This window comes from Pyrus communis, chromosome 16, assembly GCF_041283825.1.
Source record: "Pyrus communis isolate YQ-2024b chromosome 16, ASM4128382v1, whole genome shotgun sequence".
Classification (NCBI taxonomy): domain Eukaryota; kingdom Viridiplantae; phylum Streptophyta; class Magnoliopsida; order Rosales; family Rosaceae; genus Pyrus; species Pyrus communis.
The window spans coordinates 29,055,683-29,079,063 of NC_142580.1; the positions used below are offsets into that span (position 1 = coordinate 29,055,683).

The 23,381-nt window shown below is 37.5% G+C and overlaps 2 protein-coding genes across 2 annotated transcripts; one reads left to right on the plus strand and one right to left on the minus strand.

The window, feature by feature from the left end:
- Positions 1-2,412: 2,412 nt before the first annotated feature.
- Positions 2,413-3,552, minus strand: LOC137732562 (vitellogenin-2 protein). The gene has a single exon (XM_068471877.2). The coding sequence runs from the start codon at positions 3,468-3,470 to the stop codon at positions 2,598-2,600; it is 873 nt and encodes a 290-aa protein (XP_068327978.1). The 5' UTR covers positions 3,471-3,552; the 3' UTR covers positions 2,413-2,597.
- Positions 3,553-13,595: 10,043 nt separating this feature from the next.
- Positions 13,596-16,424, plus strand: LOC137732309 (putative serine/threonine-protein kinase PBL15). The gene is made up of 5 exons (XM_068471617.2): positions 13,596-14,152; positions 14,892-15,027; positions 15,158-15,294; positions 15,474-15,597; positions 15,812-16,424. Exons 1-5 carry the CDS (start codon positions 13,718-13,720, stop codon positions 16,258-16,260), a joined length of 1,281 nt encoding a protein of 426 aa, XP_068327718.1. The 5' UTR covers positions 13,596-13,717; the 3' UTR covers positions 16,261-16,424.
- Positions 16,425-23,381: the final 6,957 nt, after the last annotated feature.

The window sequence follows — 23,381 nt, forward strand, 5'->3', positions numbered from 1 at the left end:
TTGGGAAGTTCTTGTGTGAGTTCCCAGAAACAAAATCGTGAGGGTGTGCTGGGGCCCAAAGTGGACAATATCGTGCTACGGTGGAATCGGGCCCGGGAATTGGTCCTGCCCGGGCCGGGATGTGACATCCGTCCCTCTCTATCGCTTCTTCGTCTCTCTCATTCTCTCGCAACATTCTCCTTCCACTCTCTCACATCACCTGCACTCTCTTGTCTGGATTCCAAGTTCATCTTTGCCTTCTTCTTCTTTTCACTCTCTGTTCCTCCCTCCTCCTTACACACGCACACACACCTCCTACCTCATTTGTTCGCCTTCGATCTCTGACAAGTGACAACAAAACCTTCCATGGGTTGAAGGAGGAAGACAATGATTCGAATTCTTCCGATCTGGGTTCTGACGAGGAAGGGAGCCGGGCTCCGACGAGGACGGGGATAGCAATTCAGATCTGGGCTCCGACGAGGAGCCTATAAATTACCACTGAAAATATTTGATCTGGGATTTTAATTTTGGTTGGTGAATCGATGAGTGGGTTCGTGTGGAGGGTGGGATTTGATAAGTTATAGTAAATATTTCTGTAAGTCTGTAAATATTTCTGGTATTATTTTGGGTATTTTTCCATTTGGAAGAGAATTACTCCGGCGTGGGACACAGGTTTACTATCAAATCTTGTTCTTATGTTCAATGCATCTGGTTCTTTAGCATGTATTTTCCAAACTTGTTTCTTCCTGCCAAATAACAAAAGGCATGAAATTTATTATGAATGCTTTGTGAATGAGTTGCCTTGCTAAGCATTTTCACATGATTGCCTCTTATTATGCAGGTTGTGTTGGCAGCTACTGACTTGCCTTCTATCAATGATGTAACTTACATTGAATTGATTGAGATTATATCAATGATGTAACCTCCCTTTTCTTATCCGGTTTAGTACCAAATCAGTATAAATAATACGGTTATTAGTCCATTACTGCACATAACGCCCGACTAATTTAGTCAGTACTATCCGGTGGCTATTTATCCTATCCGACATAAATAGTCAAATAGTCAGTAATGTGATCAATCAGAGTAAGTATATTTTAGCTTTTCTTACGTCTTAACTGTCAAGATATAAACTTAAGGGTCATTTACATAAAATTCACAAATTATAACGTCAATTGCAAGTTAGCATATGATCCCGTGATGCATAGAAGAACTAAGAATTAATGGACAATTTTATGTATTGGTGCTTAAATTTCCAAGAAGAAGACTAGCTCCATTTTCTTTTAAATGTTAATTTTGTAATGTGGGTTTGTGTTTGCTCAGTTTTCGTGGTGAGATAGAACAAATTGGTGAAACGTAGAGTGGTTTTTTTGCAGAAAGGTTTGACCTTTGAATTGGAACTATAGTGTTCGTTCCTATTGCTAGATTGGCAGGTAAAAACTCAACCTTTTGTTATATGTAAATGTTGGTTTCGTGCTTCAACTATGATAGGGACATTGGTGTGTAAAATTGAAAACCCAGTAACATATGGTATAGGAAATTCAAACGAATTTGTAAAGAATTTCTTTTATTGTTTTCTGTTGTTTTCCACTATAAAATGAAACTCCTTTATATCCATGGTTCATCACTTGGAACAATTACCAGTTTTTACATATATTGCCCAACTATCTAACAAACACCAGAACAACTTTTGGCTTAGAAATGTTCACCGTTGTCTTCATCCGAAACGAGTTAATCAATTGTATACCATCACCTTCAATCATTGAGTACTTCAAAATAATAAGTACCTTGCAGTTTTCTTTGAAGTATCTTATTAAATTTTTTTAAAAACTGCAAAAATTACTTAATTTCTTTAGCAATTGTAAAAATCGTTCTTCTTCTTTAACATTCTTATGTATTTGTACTTACAGCTTCTGTTTTTTCAAATCATAACAGAGAAGCATGCACATCATCACAAATAAAACAAAAAAGTTGTGAAGCGACGGTCAATAAAATTTTCAGGTACTAATTATTGTGTGTATAAATACAATTGTAAATATTACACCAAATATGAATGGATATATGTTTTGTACGTTTTTTAAATTTGCAGCAACGCGCGGGCATTATTACTAAGCACAAAAGTATGCACAGACGGAGGTTCATTAACTTCATTTACAATTGAAGCACACAACAAAGGTATGGACCTCCATAGCAACAGAACCCAAAACGGAAAAAAAACAAAACAAACCCCAGCAGCGTGTTTCCTCTGCCGCCGCGGGAGCGACAACCATCCACCACGAACCAGCTTCCCTGCAGACGCCGGAGATCCAACAAGGCAACGCCCCAGAAACGAAAAATCATTTCCCTGTTTGCAATGGGATATCTGGCTCACTATAAAATGATGCCAATCTACTCAATACACTAATCCCAAATCACAAGCAGAGTGAATCCCATAAATTATTTGGAATTATAGGACTCTTACCATTCCGACAAATTGATGAAACAAAACATTATAACTTACCATTTGGTAATATACACCATATATCTTTCTATATACGAAATTAAGATTGAACTTACTCATACAAAGGAAACATAGTAACTTATTTTCTACGAAAATCCGAAATCCGAGAAATTACGTCACTCTAATCATCACTAAGTTCATCTTCAATGGCAGCTGCACTCATCCTTGCCGACGCCTGCCTAGCGCACTTGACAATCTTCTCAGCCTCTCTGCAAATCTTCTCCTCCTCCTTCATCGCCTTCTTCAGCTTCCTCGTCTGCTCTTTCTTCGAAAAACTGCCCAAATCCGATAAAAGCCCATCATCGTCGCTGAAATTCAGACCAGCCGCGAAGTCAATTGCCCCCTTTTCTTTACTCTTTGTGTGAGAAGCCCTCTTTGTCTTCGGGGAACACCACAAGCAACCCGATTTCCTCGGGGGCGAAGGGGAGTCCGTCAACGAATTAGAAGAATCCGGCGGAGAATGAAACGACCGAGATTTCGGTTTGGGCTTAGAACGCTGCTTCTTATCTGGGTTCTGTTTGGATGGCGAGAAAATTGCACTTTCCGGAGAGGAATTAGATGAATTTGATGCAGATGAGACTGAACCATTTTTCAATTTCGCCTTTGAACCCCTTTTCCCACCCGGGTTGTATTTCGATTTCGCTACTGAAAATTCTGAGGGATCAGATTTGAGATTTGACCCCAATTTCTCATCTGGGTTCTGTTTGGAAGGCGAGAAAATGGCAGCATCAGAAACAGGGTCTGTCTTACCTTCAACCGAATTGCGCCGAGCTGAACCGGTGGCTAACGGTGGCGGGCGGGAGGCGGAGCTCTCGGGGAAGGATTTGAGTTTGCGGAAGCGGGATTCAAGTTCAGTGGGGAGGAGAGAGTCGGTGAAGCCGGAGCAGTTGATGGCGGAAACTTGCTCGAGAACGCAGAGGTCTTGGGCTTGGGAGATGAGGTCGTCCACAGCTGATTCGTCGGTATCGGAGAGGTAGAAGGAGAAATCCGCCATTTTCAGATTGAGGCCGAGCTTTCTTGCGTACTGTCAGTCTGTCCCTGCCATAGACGGCTGAGAAAGCGAGGTCTAACGGCTATAAGTCGCGCTTTCCGCATTTGCTGGTTCAACTTTCAACGTGCGGGTCCCACTTCTGATTCAGCTCCAGCCAAAACATAAGATGATCTTAGTCTCGCATTATGCTAGCATTAATATGATTTAAATTCGTGTTTAACAATAATCAAATCTAACATTTCTTTTAATTAAATAGTTAAAACGTATATATATTGTGTTTTTTTAATTATTTTTTATTTATTTTGAACAACTTAAGAGACTATAGAAAATATTCAATTAGCATTTTAAGAGATTTTAATTAATTTTATAAATTTAGAGTAGTTCAATTAGAAATCTAGGTGATTATATAAAAGTCTAGGTGTATTTAATTAGAATTTTAAAAGAAGTTTATAACATTTTAAATGCATTCAATTATAAATTGATTTTGAGAATAAAAATTTAGAAATTGATTTTAAAGGAGTTTTTAAAAAGTTGGAGAATTCAAGAGAACTAGAGACATTTCACAGTATATTTTAAGGATTCTCACATCTTATCTCTCTCTTGAATTTGAGGGAATTCATTCAAATTTTACATAGAATATCTAGAAATCAATTAAACTCCATCAAAATTCATGAATTTATAAATCTATTAAAATCCCTCAAAATCTCAATTGAATAACCATGTTAAAAACATTATCCCCTACAATTACAAACACATCAAAAATACAATGCAGATTTTCAATCATAGAGGATCTTTAGTCCTAAATGCTAAATCCTAGTCATGAGGACTAAACATTTCGAGCCCGAGAGATTTCACACCTTGAAGTTTTCTTTGAGCTTTCATGGAAATATCTTTTGTACTTACACTATCTTTCTATTTAAGAATATTTTGAACGTCTAAGGCCTGTTCATTAATGTTTTACAAAATAATTTTTAGTTTTGCAGATACAAAAACAGGTGAACAAAGCATTTAGCAGATCGTTTTGTGAAAACAAAATCAAAAAATGAAAATGCAAAACGCAATATTTGGCCTAAGTTATGCATAACATTAAATTAATGTTTTCTTTGTTTTTTAAGAACAATTTTCAAAATAATAAAAAATAAAACATACATTATAAAACAAAGTTAAAATTCTATAATAAAATAAAATAAAATTACATATGCGATGCTCACCGTCACTACCACTACCACCACAACATTCTCCACTCCACTACCGGATCCATTAAGGAGCAAAAGGAAGGGGGCGGGGGGTTAGCTGACCGTCTGAACTTAGGTGAATCTGCATGGATGACTTGGTGCTGTCTCCTAGGTGAATCTCTATGGATGACTTGGTGCTGCCTCCTTGAAGGTTGGAGTTGTCCTTCATACATGCATTCCAACATCTTGATAAAATACATCAAAGAGGCATTGCCATTCTTATTAATTTTTTTTATTTTTAAATATCAACTTGGGAGCAATGTCTTTTGTTCCATTGATAATGAAGCTATAATGTGGCATTTTCAAAATAAGAAAACACGTCGCGGACAGTTGTAATTTGTATTGTTATTTATTCCATAAATCATGAATGATGGAACTATGGTTTAACTTTTAAAGTTATTATATGTCTAAGATATGTTGTGAACTTTTACATGTGACCCTTCGACTAACTTTTCCTGGATCCACTACCGCTCTACCCCATCACACACACCGCTATAGCTTATTTGAAATATGCCTTAAAGCAAATAATGAGATGATACTTTACAACATTTTGCATATTAAACTATTTTAGTTTAATCTAAGAGAAAAGATATTGTTTAGAGTCATCTCATTAAATATTATAGCCTAAATAACAAGTGCAAGTAATATGTGATTACGAGAATGTAATCTAAAGAAGTTAGATTCATGAAACTTTTCTTTCTCATACACATATCCTATACGTCCTGATTGAAGGATTTCTAATTGGGCATTCATAATCCAGATTGATCAGTACATACTATGTCTTCTAACCCACCCCGACCTAAATCAAGGCATGATGGCCATCACGTGATGGTGACGTAGCCATGTGTGCAGTGCGGAAGTGACAGTGATATGAAGATGTGAGAAATCAAAAACCCATTAACTAATGCACACAAGACAAGTAAATAAGTGCGGGAAGAAGTGTTAGAGTGTAGATACACATAGTCAGAGCGTAGGTGCCAACGTGCAAAACAAAACTAAATACTAATTATACAGGGTATGAAAGAAAACCCTACATTGATGGATGCCTGTTAAAACCGCTGTAGAGTCCTCGTGAGTCACCAACATGCACTTCTATCTAGAACCTGGGAGGGTGCAAAACAAAAAATGTGAGTGGGTAAAAACAAAGCTTTTCAAAACCATTTCTTTTTCCAAAAGTAATAACCCTTCACCATAAAACCCGTATAGTTTCCCAGAAAATAATAATACATACGTATATAAAAATCATGCTCGAGAGTAGTGAAACTCAAATATATGCCATGTCAAGTATCCCAGTATGGAAATAAGTAGTTAGGTGAAATAAATCAATGTAAAATGATATGTCAGCTGGAGTCACCTAACATGACCTGTACGGCTGAACCTATAGCTCATCAGATATGCCTGCACACGAGTTGAAACCACCTATTGTGGTTTGTACGACAGGGCTGGGTGCAAATAAGTACGCTCAAGTGCTACGATCACGTGAAGGATGTGCAAATAATCGCGGGTCACCTACGAGTCACAACCACCTAATGTGGTTTGTATGACAGGGCTGTGCACCAAACTTGGATCCAAGGTGAGCGTGAGGTGTGTGAGGTGAACATCACGTGAAGGACTGTGCCCTGGCCATGGGCGGAAGCACTAACACCGGGGTGCAGGATAATGAGCTCTAAATGCATCTACGTATAACTACAAACAATGCATCCACTATCATCAATATATACTCACATGAAGCTTGCTTGGGCGTCCGCAGCATCAAGAAACAATATGCATATCTATACTAATGCATACTCTAAAGCATAATGCAATTGACATGGCATTTAAAATGTAATTTCATTTAAAACAAATTTCTGGGAAAACGCAAAACATATATATGTATATATAGAAAATGAAAAGCCCACTCACTGGTATGTAGCTGGATCGTAGCCCCCGAGTCTCACCTGACTGTGCTTATCCTCCGAAAACATCTCACTTATATGTGAAATCACTATTTTAACATTAATTTTAAGTACATAACCAAAACCATGTAATAACTTCTCATACGTTACTCAATTGGGATGTTTGAATATACCATCATGGCCTACTCAACACCACGAGCATCTCCATATTTTTAGAATAATTTTCCGACGTCCCACGTGCCCCCATGTGCCTGTCACACGAACGAAATTTTAAATGCCGTTAGGGAATATTCCGCTAAATAATAGAATATTCCGTTAACTTCACCTGACGCCGTTAGTATATGCTGTCAAAATTGATGGAATATTCCCCTTCTTTCTCCGGTGGTTCGTCGAATTCCTACGCCGATCGACTCTGTGTCGTCGGAAACTGGAAAATTTTCAAATTTAAATATCTCACTCAAATCTCAACTAAACTTCACAAACTTTACATGGATTTGAAGCCCTAAACGAGTAGAACATGTTCTTACCACTTTGAAGTCCTAAAATCGACGGGAACTAGTCGGAAAATCCTTCGATATTTCGGTCAAAACTGCAACTTGAGGAACTGACCTATCCTGACGTCTAGAACCTTCCAAAACTTCTCTATGATATATGTGAAGTTGCTTTAAGACTCCCTTAAGCCCTAAAACTCCGTGAAACGTCTATGATCACGATGGAGTAGCAGAGAACCTCACCGGAGCTCGCGAGTTCCCGAGTTTCCAAGGTTCTTTCACTAAACTAAGGGTATGATTAGGTTCCTGACCTTGCAAGGAACTTGAAAATGACCTCTCCTAGTTCGATCTGTGCAAGTTGAAGATGGTTAGGTGCGTGTGTGTACGGACTATACGGACAAAGGAAAGATTAAGAGAAAGGATCAGGGTATGTATGTGTGTGTGAGTGTGTGCGTGTGGTTCGGATTGGGCATAAATAAAAGGGATCTTAAGCCCTAATTGGGCTGCATGTTTAGGGCTAACAATTGACCCCAAAACAAACCTAAAATTCTAATTGGACCCAAGAAAGTAGGAGGTTGGTGATTGGTCCATTTCCTTAGCCCAATTACATAATCGTTTAATCGTAATATTTTCGTTACGAACCCAACTCGGCCCTAAATCACGTCAACACTCTAGTGACATCGAGTATCATTTAATAGCGTCAACGAGACAAATAATTTAAACCATATACGTACATTCGCATCACTACGACTCGAGGGTGTAATCGTCATTTTCACACACTCAAGGATAAAATATATATTAATTCAAGACGGGTCGTCACATCTTCTGCCTAGAAAGTGACTGGGCTTGAGTCATTTATGTCAAAAACTAAGGCAAGTATGTAGGTGTTCAATTGAGAGTGAGTCCACTGAGCGTGATAAACTAGGAGTTCTTATACTCATGTCATATGAGAACTCACTAGTTGGGATAATACAAAATAGTCCTTTGACCTACAACACCATATTTGACTTATGGCTAGGTCCTTAATCTTTGACTATAAGGACACTATGATGTGTGAGGGTGTCCGCGGCATCATTGTAGTTAGGCAATCTAATCATGGAGGAATGTGAATGTACAACAAGGGATCTCTAACCTTCAAATTATTGAGGTAAAATACTCTCTATGTCACTTGTTGATCGTGAGATACATCCAGGATCGACACGTGACGTCATAACATACATGTACATCTGTCATGCCTCTCTTTCGAAACATGACCAAAACAATCCAAATGGTTGAACAGTGTAGTAATTTTTTTCTTTTATTTCAAGGTTGCATTTAACCTCTATGTTAGATAGCCTTCGTACCCAAAATGGGATCAAGCCATTCGTAGTTCACATTTCTTTTAAGCTCTAAAAGTTCTCAAGCATTAACTAGAAAGAACATAGAGTTCTAGAACCACTCAATGGAACTCAACGAGCGTGCCTCACTAGATTCCAGATTTCACAATGAAACCATATGAGAACCAGGATTGTCATTTCTCCATTCACCTATTTCACAATAGTTTCCAACACATATCCACAATCACAACGATTAATCCATTCAATGACTTAAAGATGCACAACATTAACATTTGAATACGTTAATCTAACAAGGGTTGAGTGATACATAAACTCATCACAACCCTTCGAAAGATGCTACAACTTCTACTAATCAATATAACGTTTTTGTTATATCCATCATCTCTATTAGTTTGATTTAGTTATCCTAAACTATCTTAGGTGTGGACATCTTTTAGTTTGAAATGTTACCAAAGTTATTGTTAGGTAGATGTATAGATGACTAACTTGTTGAAGAGACTAACACCAGGGGTGGACATAAATTAATTGGGTGGATCTTTACATGGCAATGGATAAACTTAACTTAGAATTATGTAGGTAATGCATGCGTACGCATAGGAAAGTAGTCTGAATCAATAAACAAAGAAAAATAGGGAAGTGATGATTTATTCAGTTGGATGGTCATAAAATTGGGTGGACCCTTACATAGCATAGTCTAAACATCAGCTAGCGTTTTATATGAGAAATGATAAACATACATCTTTTTTAGCTTCTCACACATTCTTATTTAATTTCGTCTGTTGTTTCCATTTGATTTATCTTATCGATGTCCCTATAGATGGCTAAAAATTAAAAAAAAAAAATGTGCGAGAAGCTAGAAAAACAAAAATCACTACCTTTCTATATTTGCATGCAGCTGAAAAATGCGCAGTTGCTAACTCTAATGTCTTGTATGATACAATATTGGTTTGGGTATTATTCTTTGATTTAATCATAATACTGGCTTGGGTTATATGATTTAATTGTCACACAAAAGAAACTCTAGTAAGATCGTGCTATCTATTTATTGTTAACAAATTCGTTTGGGTATCTCTAATTTAATCATAATACTAGCAAGTGCGCGTAACTTTTGGCATGTAAGGCTTAGTTAGGCTACATGTGCATGCCACCTACTGTAATTGATTCGTTGTCTTCATCAATCTGAATACTCATAAATAAGAGCAGTTGGATAAATTTCACCTCACGATGGTACTAGCACAAAAAATTAAGGAGGCACTACATGCACACTATTAAAAAAAAAAGAAAAAAAAAAGGAAAACTAATGAAAATAACTTGAAAACTTTGAGTTTTGACAATAAGGACAAAATAAAGAGTAAAGTGAATAGTACCAAGATTGACTTTTTAGTGTAAAAATATGGTTTTTCATTAAAGTTAACAATACCGGAAGCTTTTCATTAAGGTTCCCTTTAAAAAAACCCTTTACAGACAAAATTTATTTGTCGAGCAAGATAGGGTTTTGTTGCCTATCCTTTTGCCCGATGGAGCATAATGCCCTTTGCTACGAACTTTCCCTTGGTAAACTCTGTTTGCCTGACGAGACTATTTCATTGAGCAAAGTGCATTGACCAAGTTTTCCCCACAAATAAATCATGCCCGGCACCATTATTTTATAGATTTTCATAAGAAAAAAAAAATTGAAATATTTTGCCCAGCAAAAGTATCCGTTGGGCAAACCTTTAAATCATTTGTACTTGGTTGCTACATGTCGATCTCAAAGTTGGTTTGAATCAAATAACAAAAATACAAGTGTTTAAGTACACTAAATAATTTAAAGGTACACCAATATATAACTCATCATCTCCTTTCGCACATATGGGGAAATCTGCTTCCATAATAGGGTGAGTGTGAGGCACTTAGTGCGAATCATTGCTTCTGTGTCGTGAGTCAATAGGCAGTTGACTTTGAGCCTCACTTGCCTATGGAATGGGTAGGAAACGACCACGATCCGGTTGTGAAATAAGCAAGTGGTCCAGTTGGAGGCCAAGCCTCTATAGATCCTTCGTATTTTGGCATTCTTCCCGGTTGAGAGTTCTCCATCTCCCTCTGTGCGCATGGTCGTTGACGTATTTGGTGTGACCACACTGGGCAAATCAAGGCACTTGGCCTGATGAAGCCAAAGTCGTGGGCTTGGCCGTTGACTAGGCACTAATGGTCGCCTGATTGCCATTGTGTATCTCTGTTTTCCTACAAATTTCCCTTCTTTTTTTTTTTTTTTGAAATTTTTGAAATTTCCTATTTTTCTAATAATTTCACAAATTTCACAATATTCCTACAATTTTCACAAAATTCACAAAAATCCTACACTAGAGCCTTTTCCCCACCTGCAGCCCACCCTTTCCCAACACCCCAGCCCATACCTACCACCATACCATCCCCTAAACCCAACTTTATTTCCCCACCCCACATCCCACCCCTTCCCCGCACCCACCTCAATCCACCCCAGCAAACACAAATTACAATCACATATATTCACAAAATTTAAACAATTAATGAAAATTAAATTCGAAAAAGAGTAAGAGAGATAAAATACCTTTGTGAGAGAGATGAGAGAGAAAGAGTTAAGAGGGAGATTGTAGAGAGAGTTGAGAGGGAGATTTCAGAGACAGATGAGAGAGCAAAGAAAGAGTAGAGAGGAAACATAGTTCAGGAGAAGATGCTGTGAGGAGGAAGAAGAAGGCTATCTATGATATAAAATATTGGGTAAATTACACTTTATCACCTCAAGTTTGGGGTCGATCTCAATTTCTTACAACATCTTTAAAATATTTCAATTTCATACCTCATGTAATATTTTATTTAAATATAATACATCCGTTATATTTTTCATCTATTGATCCGTTAAAAGCTGACGTGGCTGCCAAATTTGTGTCACGTGGCAAAAAAAAAAAAAATTTAAAAAAAAAAACCTTAATCTTCTAAAAAAAAGTAAACAAAAAAAAACTGAAATCACACAACCCCACCCCACCCTTCTTCTCCCTCCTGAGCCTCCACTCTCTTCACCTCCCCTCCCAACCAAAAACCCACCCCATCCCACCCCACCCCCTTTCTCCTTTCTCTCATTTGCAATCCCACCCACCCTTCTCTCCTCTGCAACTCACACCCACCTTCTTCCTTTCTTTGCGACTCCAGGGCCTCCAATCCCCCTTCGTCGGCCCCTAGTCGAATCACCACTCTGAGCTCTGCTCGGCACCCACTCACCTTTCTCCCCCATCCGAACCTTGCTCCTCTAACATGCGTTTGTAGCTCCGTCGTTCGCGACCCAACCAGGATGTTCTCGATCAACCCGCCCGAGTTGACTCAGACCCAGTCCAGATCCGACGCCACCACAGAATAGTCGAACTCAGGGAATGGGAATAGAACGAGAAGTGCGAGCGCCTCGTGAGTCAACTCAGATGATTCAAAATTGGTATCGGAGAACACGAGCTCAAGGAGAATTTCGCAGGAGTTTTGAGGGGGTGGGGTGGGGGGTTGCGGGGGAGGTGGAGGTGGGGTGGGACGGGGTGGGTTTTTTGATGGGAAGGGAGGTGAATAGAGTGGAGGAGAGGGAGGTGGTTGGGGGGCTCGAGAGGGAGAAGAGGGGTGGGGAGGGGTTCTGCGTTTTAAGATTTTTTTTTTTTGCCACATGGCATAAATTTGGCAGCCAAGTGGCATAAATATGGCAGCCATGTGACATAAATATGGCAGCCACGTTAGCTCTTAACGGATCAATGGATGAAAAATGTAACGGATGTATTATATTGAAATAAAATTGTACTTGAGGTATGAAATTGAAATATTTTAAAGATGTTGTAAGAAATTGAAATTGACCCCAAAGTTGAGGTAGTAAAGTGTAATTTACCCTAAAATATTAGATCGTTGCCCGACAGACCAATTCGTCTGGCAAATGTTTTAAATTATGACACGTGTTAAATCCTAAAATCTCGAAGCATATATAACTACATTGATGGTTGGATTGTTAAAATTACTTTTGCAGACTACGAAAATCATTGAAGGAATTGGATATGTGAAAATGTCCCTCACTTTTGCCCAACGAACTATAAGCCTTAAACCTTAAACCATAAATCATAAAATATACATTTGCCCGATCAAAGTTGGAAGGTTCTTCACACAAAGGTGACATAATATGCACCAATTTTTTACTTTGGCATGAAATCTTTGGCTGTCGAAAATTTTCGTAGCCTAAAGTCTGTGAAAAAAAAAACTAAAACACTGACCGCTTTTGTCCGACCAAATGATTTATTGTTGGGCAAAGTTTAGTTGCTTGACGAAATTAGGTTCGTCGAGCAAATGTTAATTTCTAGCAGTGGTATGAAAGAAGTAGTACACTATGAACTAGTTGGGCAATAAACTTGAGCTAGATACTCTTACTAGATCTAAAATGCTCGAACGGTTCGAGTTTCATTCGTGTAATTGGCTTGTTTTTGCTTGTTCAAGCTTGGTTCATAAACGAAATGAGCTGAGCTTGAACATATAGCCTATCTTGAGCTATGATATATCTTCGGCTCATAAGACTCGATCGTGAGTAGCTCGTATGTGTTGGACATGCAGTCATATCAAAGTATATTTAGCTTATTATATGGAGTTTAGTTTGCATGTATTCAATATTACTACCAACTTTTTATAATTTTTATTTTTTATATTAATTCTCAATAAATCGAGCCAAACAAAAGCTGAAGTTTAGTTTACAAATGAGTCGAGCTCAAGCTTGAAAATATCATTCGAGTTGAGCTTGAGCATGCATTTACGAGCTTTTTCACTTGAGCAAGAACAATTTCAACTGACCGGAGCTTGAGCATGTTGTACTCGAGTTGGCTCGATTATATAATATGTACCTTATCATAAATTGCTCATGCCAATAGAGTAGTTCGACCAAATTTTTATCAACCTTATAAGCCAAGTGGGTCTCACATATATAAGTGGGGTTGATGAGCTTGTTTCAAAATTTGGTCATGTTGTGTGCGTCCATAAAGAAAAAAAGATTAAGATTTACTCAATTGCAGAATTTCTTAACCTTCTGCATGAAGACGTTGCGTTAAAGACAATTCACAACAAAAATATAATGTTAAAGTAGCAGATTGCAAACGAAATACACTTCCCCCATTTAGCAGAGTGGTTAGAGCAGTTGAAGTAAGGATGTACACCTCTTTCCTTCCTTAATTTGCTCAGTTCTAGAATAAGAAACCATTGTTCAGGTGGTATTCTTTGCAACAAATGCATATCTCTTTCCACTAACTTTTCTATTCTCCTCCAATAATGACGAGGCGGCAGCAGCAGCAGCAGCACTCAAAGCCTTGGATACCATTCACAGCAAACTGCTGTTCATCTGAAAACCAAACAATCTTTGGCAACTTCAGCAGGTGCAGGCCATCAAGGTCTGATTTCTCCAAGGACGTTGCTCAACTGCCGTCCTTCCGGCGGTTGTCTTTCTCCGATCTCAGCCACTCTTCGTCCATGCGTATCAACGAGGATCTTGCAGAGTCTTTCGGGTCGGATTTGTATGATTTTCAACTGAGTGAGCTGCGTGCTGTGACTCAGAATTTTTCGGTCAATTTTTTACTTGGAGAAGGTGGGTTTGGAACTGTTCATAAGGGTTATATTGATGAGAATCTGAGGCAGGGTTTGAAGGCTCAGGCCGTTGCCATTAAGCTCCTCGACATTGATGGCCTACAAGGACACCGCGAATGGCTAGTAAGGATTTTCTTATTTTACTTATAGTTTAGGAAATGATAAACATTCACTTTTTTTGGTCTCTCACACACCTTATTTAATTATGTACTTTGTTTCCATTTAATTTATTTAATTCGATAACTAAAAATAAAGAGAGGTCGAAAAACGAAAAAATGTGTGTAAAAATCACCTCCAACATATGAAGGAAGATGATATTACTAGGTATTATAAAGCACTAAGTAGAAAAAGATGAGGTTAATTTAATGTATAAAGACGGGGTTAATTCGATTAATAACGATAATAGTTATCATTTTTAATAGTACAAATAAATTTTTTTCGAACAAATCCAGATCTTTGTGAATCCGGATTTTCTTTGTGAAGATCATATAGATCTGTGAATCGTGTCCGTTCATTGTACATCGTGCGGTCATAAATTATTTTAAATATTTTTATTTAAAATTAAACACAAACAGTACTTGACAAAAACTGACCGTACGATGTATGATGAACAAACACGTTTCACTGATCTTCAGGATCCTCACCAAAAGATCTGAAGAGGAACCTGTTGAGATTTTTGTATATAAAGAATTTTGACTAAAGCGCCATAAATAAATGAATAATTGTATGTGGACGAATCTTCAAAATTCACAGCTCGAGTCAAATGATTTGATTTGAAAAAAAAAAAAAAAAGGACTATTCCAGTTACGTTAGTTAGGGTTAGTTTTGACAAATTTATTCATAACTCGTTAATTTGTTGCAGGCAGAAGTGATATTTCTTGGGCAGCTCAGGCACCATAATTTGGTGAAATTACTTGGCTACTGTTGCGAGAACGAGGAAAGACTCCTTGTTTACGAGTTTATGCCTCGAGGCAGCTTAGAGAATCACTTATTCAAAAGTGCGTTTGCATAATATTATCTCCATTCTCCAACCACATTATCATAATTATTTCTACTTACAGTTAGTTTTAGAATTATCAATTTGCATCTGCATGCATGCGGAAATTATTATATCTGCTATAACTGCAGGGCTTTCAATATCATTGCCTTGGGCCACAAGATTAAAGATTGCAACAGGAGCAGCCGAAGGCCTTGCTTTCTTGCATGGGGCTGAGACACCTGTCATATACCGGGATTTCAAAACTTCAAATGTTTTGCTAGATTCTGTAAGTGTCAAATAGCACTAATTATAAAACATTCTGCAAAATAAGTGACAGGGAGTGCAATATGATTTTTTATATTTTATTGATACAGCTCCTAAAGTAAAATGACAAAAATGAAACCTACTTTTAATTCAAGGGAATTTAAGTATTATATAAGCTGCATTTTACTCTGTATTTGGTAGGATTTCACAGCAAAGCTGTCCGATTTTGGACTTGCAAAGATGGGACCCGAAGGATCAGAAACACATGTCACAACAAGAGTAATGGGTACCTATGGATATGCAGCCCCTGAATATGTCTCAACAGGTATAACTTGAAAATGTTATGTATATACTTCCCAACTTTTCTTCTTCTAGTATATATGGTCTCGTTTGGGATTATATTTTCAGTGCATCGAGGTGTGCATATCAGGAGCCTTAGAAATTGGGAAAGATATTGTTACTAATTAATTTTACGAATTAATGAAACTGGTTGATGATTTAATCAAATGCATTGACATTGGAAGAAGTTCAATTTTCAGGGCAATTGACAATAAAATGTGACATCTACAGCTTTGGAGTGGTGCTGCTAGAATTGCTAACAGGAAAAAGAGCAATGGATAAATCGAGACCAAAGAGCGAGCAAAATCTGATTGAATGGGCAAAACCTTACATGTATAGTAGTCGGAGGTTGCGCTATATTATGGACCCGAGACTTGCCGGCCAGTATTCCGTTAAGGGAGCAAAGGAGATTGCCCATCTGGCATTACAATGCATAAGCATGAACCCCAAAGACAGGCCTAGAATGCCTTCCATTATCGAGACTCTTGAAAGCCTTCAAGACTTGAAGGACATGGCCGTCGCTTATGGGCATTGGCCGGCATCACCAAAATCTGCTAGAAATGGGGTTTTTGCTAAAGCTAGAATGGATGGTCATAGAGTTGGGAATATCAGGAAATCGTCTGCAACGGCAACTGCAAATCATAAATAATCTTGGGCAATTTCGATGACTCAGGGCTATATATCAAGTGTACCATAGGAAGTGTGGAATATTGCAAGTTAAAAAGACAAATTTCAAATCCGAGGCATATGTATAGTTGCCTATGTAAATATATAAATTGAACCGGGATGATTTATAGGGTTGCACCTTATCCATATATTTATATGTGACTTATCTTTATCCATATATGTGTGTGCGCAAAAATTCTTGGGTGCTCCGGAGTATTTGGTGCTCTGGTTTTAACAGTTAAATTTTAATTTTTAAACAAACATTTAGTTGCCAAAACTTCAGAGTGGCGGGAACTTCAGAGCACTCAAGAAAGTCTAGTTTGTGCATGACTGTGTGGAGTTTTTGAAATTTGAACTATCACCTTAATGAAAAAAGATAAGAAAAAAGCTAGTCAACTGATCTAAATGGGATTCACATCATATATGTGGATAAACATATTAAGTCCAAAGGTGGATGAGGAATTTTTTCTGATTAGGTGATCTAGACTCTCGTGGTACTCTTCTAGTTTCTTGACTTGTTTGTTCATTTGTTGTCGCCCAAAGCATCTTGGTGGCTTAGGGTTAAAGGATTTGACCCTTCTAAATCACTCATTGCTTTTGAAGCGTTGCTAAAATATGGTGGATTCTTCCTCTCTATTTGGCTATCTTCACGCGTACTCGCTTCTTGCATAGAGGTTTGGTTTCTCTTTCCATTTACAAAAAATCTTCAGTGTGGCTAGGTTTTAAAAAGGTTCTCCCTATTATTTCTTCACATTCGACATGGATTGTGGGTGATGGTTCTTAAGTTTCTTTTTGGTTTGATAATTGGTTGGGCAAGCCTTTGTTTTCCCACCTTTACATCCTTGATAGTCTTGCTTATACGGTCAGAGCCTTATTAAGAGACTATATATGCGGTTCTCATTGGGAATTTGCCGTTGGATTTCTTCACTATTTTTCTTGAAGTTGTTGCTTAATTGCAGCTACTTCTCTTCTGTTGCAGACATCTTCAGTCTCTTTATGTTGGTCTGGTTCTCTGTCGGGTATACTTGCAGCTAAATAAGTTTATTTTCACTTGCTTAACTTTGATATCCAAGTGCCTTGGGGGAATCCATTTGGTCTCATTGAATTCAACCAAGGCAAAGCCTAACTATTTGCAAATGTGCACAAAGTCACCTCCTCACTAATACGGTTTTTCAACATATGAGAGTTTCGATGATTTCTTGTTGCTCATTTTGTAATTCAGCTGTTGAGTTTCTTTCACACATTCTATGGAATACTCTTGGACTGTGGGCCTTTGGTCTTCGTTGTTGAAGCTTTTTCCTTGTTCCTTTCAAGTGGTTCAATCAGTATTGTTACAGGTTTTTTGTGAAACTTTTCTTACAACCTTGACTAAAAAAGTTTGGATTATAGTGGCTTGTACTTTTATATGGAGCATTTGGTTTCTTCGCGATCAAATTCAGTTTGAGGGCAAGTTTGTTTCCTTAGATTATGCAAAATGCTGGCTAGCAGCTCAGTTTCATGACTCGACTCTTGTGTGTTTTTAGTGGTAGTTCATCTTCTTCAATGTTGCTTATTTTCTCAACGTGGCTCCATCCTTTATTCAAGTCATTTGAAGATTGCCAATGACTTGGTGGCTTAAGGTTAATATTGATGAGTCTTGTGCCAACGAACGTGTTGTATTGGTGGGAATTTTTTGCTCATTGGAGGGTGGGGCACTTGGTGTTTTTGCATCAAACACAAAATTGGTAAGTTCAGTTACTTTAGAAATTCTTGCTTGCATTGAGGCTGTGTGTATAACTTGGGCTAAACATTGGAAACATTATGGGTTGAAACAGACTCCATGTTGGTTATTCATGTTAGAGATGTGCCCTGAGGTCAATCTTGGGAAGAAACATTTTAGGATAATGTCTGAATGTATAGGTAAAGTCTAATACAACAAAAAGCCAAAGTCACTCTTAGAATTATCTCAATAAACAATATACATCCAAATAGTGAATCCAGTACAATGGATTGATGGAAAAAGTAATAAAAAAATGTTAGACTATAGAGACCTTCTTCACATAACCATGATTTCCAAAAAGTTCCTGGTCATAGGACTGTCAGAGGAATGCTGACTATCTGGATAGACCAGTACGGACTATGTTTGCTTCAATGAGAAGGATGGATAGTCTCAAGGCATTCGTGTAGGGACACTAAGAAAAGTATGTAGGTGTTCGTTAAGGGAATAAGTCCATTGAACATAATTAAGCGAGAGTACTTGCATTGAGGTCTAGTCACATGTTCAGCAAGTAACTCTACTGGTTGAGATAATGTAAGTAGTCCTTTGACATGAGACATCATAGTTGTCTTGGGATACGTTGTTGATCATTTGATAATGAGACATGACCACATCTTATCTTGGCTGTGTTCTATACACTGTTGAGGTCAGCGATTTATTCTCAGAGGCATGTGAATGTTCAATAAGGAGTCTCTAATCCTCAGTATGAGAGAATGATTACTCTAAGATATGATTTGGGAATCTTCGGCCGAAATATCTATAAGATAGTATAATCACATTAGGGTTTGACATAAAGTAACCTAGGTATTGTGATTGAGAGTATTGAATTAGAGAATGATTGAATTACATTGTAATTCTAACTGAATAGGTTCTCCAACCAAACTCTACATTGGCTGGGTAACCATGATATCTGTAAATGTCACTCATGGCTTGTGGGTCATTCTTGATGGTTAAATAACCAATAATCAAAGTAGAAAGAAAATTAAAAATAAGTTTTAATTCAACTAATGATTGAATACGTACTAATCAATTGGATTGATATCAATTACCTCACTGCCTCGCTAATTAGAATACTAATAAATTATACACTAATACACTCGTCTAATGAGATAACTAAAGGATGATAGAATTAATTAAGTGTTATGATTAATTAGAAAGTCTAAATAAATTGTAGAAACAATGAAACATCACTTTTTGGCTAAAAAGGTAGTTCGGGTTCTTCCGGTTCCATTGGGCCTAAACTCATTTGGCTTTTATTTCAAGCACGAGATTACTTAAATTTATAAAAGGCCAAAGCCAAACCCACACTAAGGAGGTTGGTTGTCCATATGAAATTGCTAAGCTTAGTGGATGCATACTCCAGTTACAACTAGATCAAGATGTACGAACCAGACATGGAGAAGACATCTTTTATCATCGACCGAGTTACATATTGTTATAAAGTTATTCCTTTCAGACTTAAAAATGCAGGGGCAACCTATCATAGGTTGAATGTTCGAATCTTCAAAGAAAATATTGGGAAGATGATGGAAGTTTACGTCGATGACATGGTAGTCAAGAGAGAAGAAAAGACAGATGACCTCACTCACCTCTAAGAATCTTTCGAACTACTCTGAAAATACAATATGAAGCTTAGCCTAAAAACGTGCACTTTTAGAGTTGTGTAAAAGAAGTTATTTTATTATTTGATCACCAAGCGTAGAGTTGAAGCCAATCCGAAGTAGATTAGAGCCATCATAGAAATGAAGTCGTTGTGAACCATGAAATAAATTCAAAGTCTAACCAAAAGAGCAACCGCTCTTAGTCGATTCCTCTCACGATCTCTGAAAAATGCAAGTCACTTTTCACAACAATCAAGAAAAGTAAGGGTCTATTATTGATCGGTGAATGTGAAGATGCTTTTACAAAGCTGAATGAGTACTTGTCGAATCCAACATTCTTGTATGTGCAGCTAGTGCAGCTCTGGTATGAGAAGACTCGATGGAGTGGAAACCAGTATACTATGTGTCTAAAGCTCTTCTTGGAGCAGAAACTAAATATCCAAAAGTGGAGAGACTTATTCTTACCTTGGTGGCAGCAGCCAGAAAACTTCAGTCGTACTTCCAATCATTTCAAATCGCTTCCAAGACAGAATACCCGTTCTGATGCATTTTATATGGTCTATATTGATCTTTTAGAATCACTAAGTGGGCCATCAAATTGGGGCAATATGAAATCATCTACTGGCCTAAGATTTCAACTAAAGCCTAAGCACTTGCAGATTTTATTGCTGAATTTACTACAACTAATCAAAATGTCTCATCCTTTATAGATTCGCATGACACTTGATAATCCTCATCTCTGGAAACTCTACGTGGACAGATCATTAAATGTGAATGGAATAGGGGCCTGAATAGTCTTGATGATGCCAGATGAATCTATACTTGAGCAAGCATTGAAGCAATAATTTTAAGCAATCAACAACGAGGCAGAGTATGAAGCACTGATAGCTGGACTTCGAGTAGCAGCAAAACTTTAGGTGAAAGAACGGGCAATCTATTATGGCTTAACTCTAATTGTTAACCAGGTCCAGGGAGACTACGCGACCCACAACTCGACTATGAGACTCTGTTTGGTCAAGGCCAAGACAATACTTGAGGAATTTGAGAAGTATGAAATTCAATTGATTTTTCAGAATGAGAATAGCTACACTGATGTACTCGTGAACATCGAATCTACTGTAGACTACTCCCTCAAACAGATAATTCCCTTTGAGTATCTTATCGCCTCAAGAATCCGCAAATTAGAACCGGAGATGGTTGCTATTAGCAATACAAGAGAGAACTGGATGCATTGACCATATCCAAGACGGGGAAACTTCCTGAAAATCGTCGCTTGTCCAAGAAACTAGTCTAAAAATCTTAAAGATACATCGTTGTTCATAGAAGATTTTATTGATATTCATACTTTGGACCTCAAATTCCGAGTGACATTCATTCTAGCATATACAGAAATCGCTTTGGCAAGAGATCCCTAATGCAAAAAACGTTGACAGCTTAATACTACTGGCCCACCATGAGGCAGGATTCTTTGCACTGCGCAAACCTATGACAAGTGTTAGAGGTACACGCCAATAAATCATCAGCATCTGAAAGAAATTAACACCTGCCAATAAATCATCAGCATCTGAAAGAAATTAACACCTTGACTAAGGCATGGCTTATCGTGGAATGAGGCGCCAATTTTGCTAGTCCACTCAAGAAGGCCAAAGGTAACCATGATAGTAGCAACGAACTAATCCTCCAAATGGATGAAGCAGAGCCTTTGTCTCGGATTACTAGCGCATCAATTTAGTCATTTGTCTGGAAAAATATCATCTGCCGATTTGGAATTCTGCACACCGTACTTACTAATAATGGTTTGCAATTCACCAGCTTCGAAGTCATGGATTGGCAAAAAGAACTCAAAATCTGCCATTTCACCTCCATCCCACGATATCCCCAAGGCAATGGTCAAGTAGAGGCTTAAACAAAACAATCCTTCAGTGCTTAAAAAAGAGGTTCGAGAAAAACAGAAAATGGCCAGAAGAATGGTCTGGAGTTCTATGAGCATATCGCACCACTGTTCAAAAAGAAGCTGGAGAAACTTCGTTGTCCATGGCTCCTATATTCTTGGAGTTCCAACAATCTAGGGATTGGTGTGCGCTGCAAGTAATCACACTCTTAAAAAGATGCAATATCTACTCCTAAATTTCCTCTTGGTTTTCCTGTTTAACACAGATTCTATATCCTAAAAAGACTCTCTCCCAACTGTTATAAATACATCCTTCTAAGGTTCATCCTTGGTAACGCAATTATTGCATACTCTATTCTTTCGTCTACTACTTGAGTCTCATAAACTGTTTACTAACTTGACCATTGTAGAGCCTTTGGTTGACACCCCACCGGTGCCGAGATTACTTTACGATTGTTTGTTATTTTACAGGTAATCGAGTTTGTACATGTCCTCCCCACACGAGGGTGTGCCAATTTGGTTCCAACAATAGCAATAAAGGCTAACTACATTTTACACCCTCAAGTTTTTAAGTGGTTTTCAAAATGGTCCATGAGGTTTCAATTATTTCACATTGCACCCTAAGGTTTTATGATTATATCAATTTACTCCATTTGTCAATTGAACGTTTAAATCTCCATTAAATTGATGAGGTTTTAGTCATTTCGGTACTAATATAGCTTGCATGTCAACTCAATTACGAGTTCCATGCTCATCATATCATCAATTTAATAAAAATTCAAATAATTTGTTAGAATACAAAGTACATTTTTTAAAACTTCATGATGTCACGTGAATCTAAATTAAAATTTCATGGCTCAATTTAAAACTCACCACAAATCTAAATGGTGTAGAATGTAGTAATAAACCAAAACAGCGTATTAATTTAAAAACCTTTCCAACAAAAATGATCATGCTGAGTATTAGTTAAAGTGTTCCACTATAACATTATCAGTATTCATCTATTATTGGATTTAGATATTAGACTATTAAATTAGCAATTTTCTATTATATGTGGGACGCGACAAAGTTATCAGTATTCATATATATTAGAAGCATGCTTAGTTATTTTTAATTTATTCTTGATTTTTCTTTTCTTATGAATAAAAGAAGGCTTTTTATCTAAAATGGTATCTGAGATTTGCATAACACATCACTTTGGTTCTTGAGTTTGAAAATCAATAGAAATGGTCTCTGAGATTGTCCATCATCCATTATTTTGGTCATTCCGTTAAAAACTCTGTTAAGTGTCTCAGAGCTCTTGACAGAAAATTTGGGCAATTTTCAAAGCTTCGTAACTCAATCGTTTCTTAACCAAATTCAACTCATAATATATCAAAATGAAGATAGGAAGGTGTAGAACAAGATTATACCTATTTGGTAGCCTAATGGTTGCTGGAGATAGCCGAAAAATAGCCTGAAAGGTGATTGGTACCCAGGAAAATTGGAAAACTCGCCGGAAACTGGGTAAACTTTAAACGTTCATAACTTCTTCAATACTAACTCGATGACCAAGACAACTACTTTTGAGCCGTTTTCCAGCCAAACCAAGACGAGTTAGCCATTAAGAAAGGTACAATTCTCTTTGTCTCGTCGAGAAGTATGATTTTCGTTTTTGAATCACTTGATTTCGTTGAGTATTAAAGAAGTTATGAACGTTTAAAGTTTACCCAGTTTTCGGCAAGTTTTCCAGTTCTCTGGCGGACCAGTCACCTTTCAGGCTATTTTCCTGCCATCTTCGACAACCATTGGATTTCCAAATGGGTATAATTTTGTTCTACACTTTCCAATCTTCATTTTGATATATTATGTGTCGA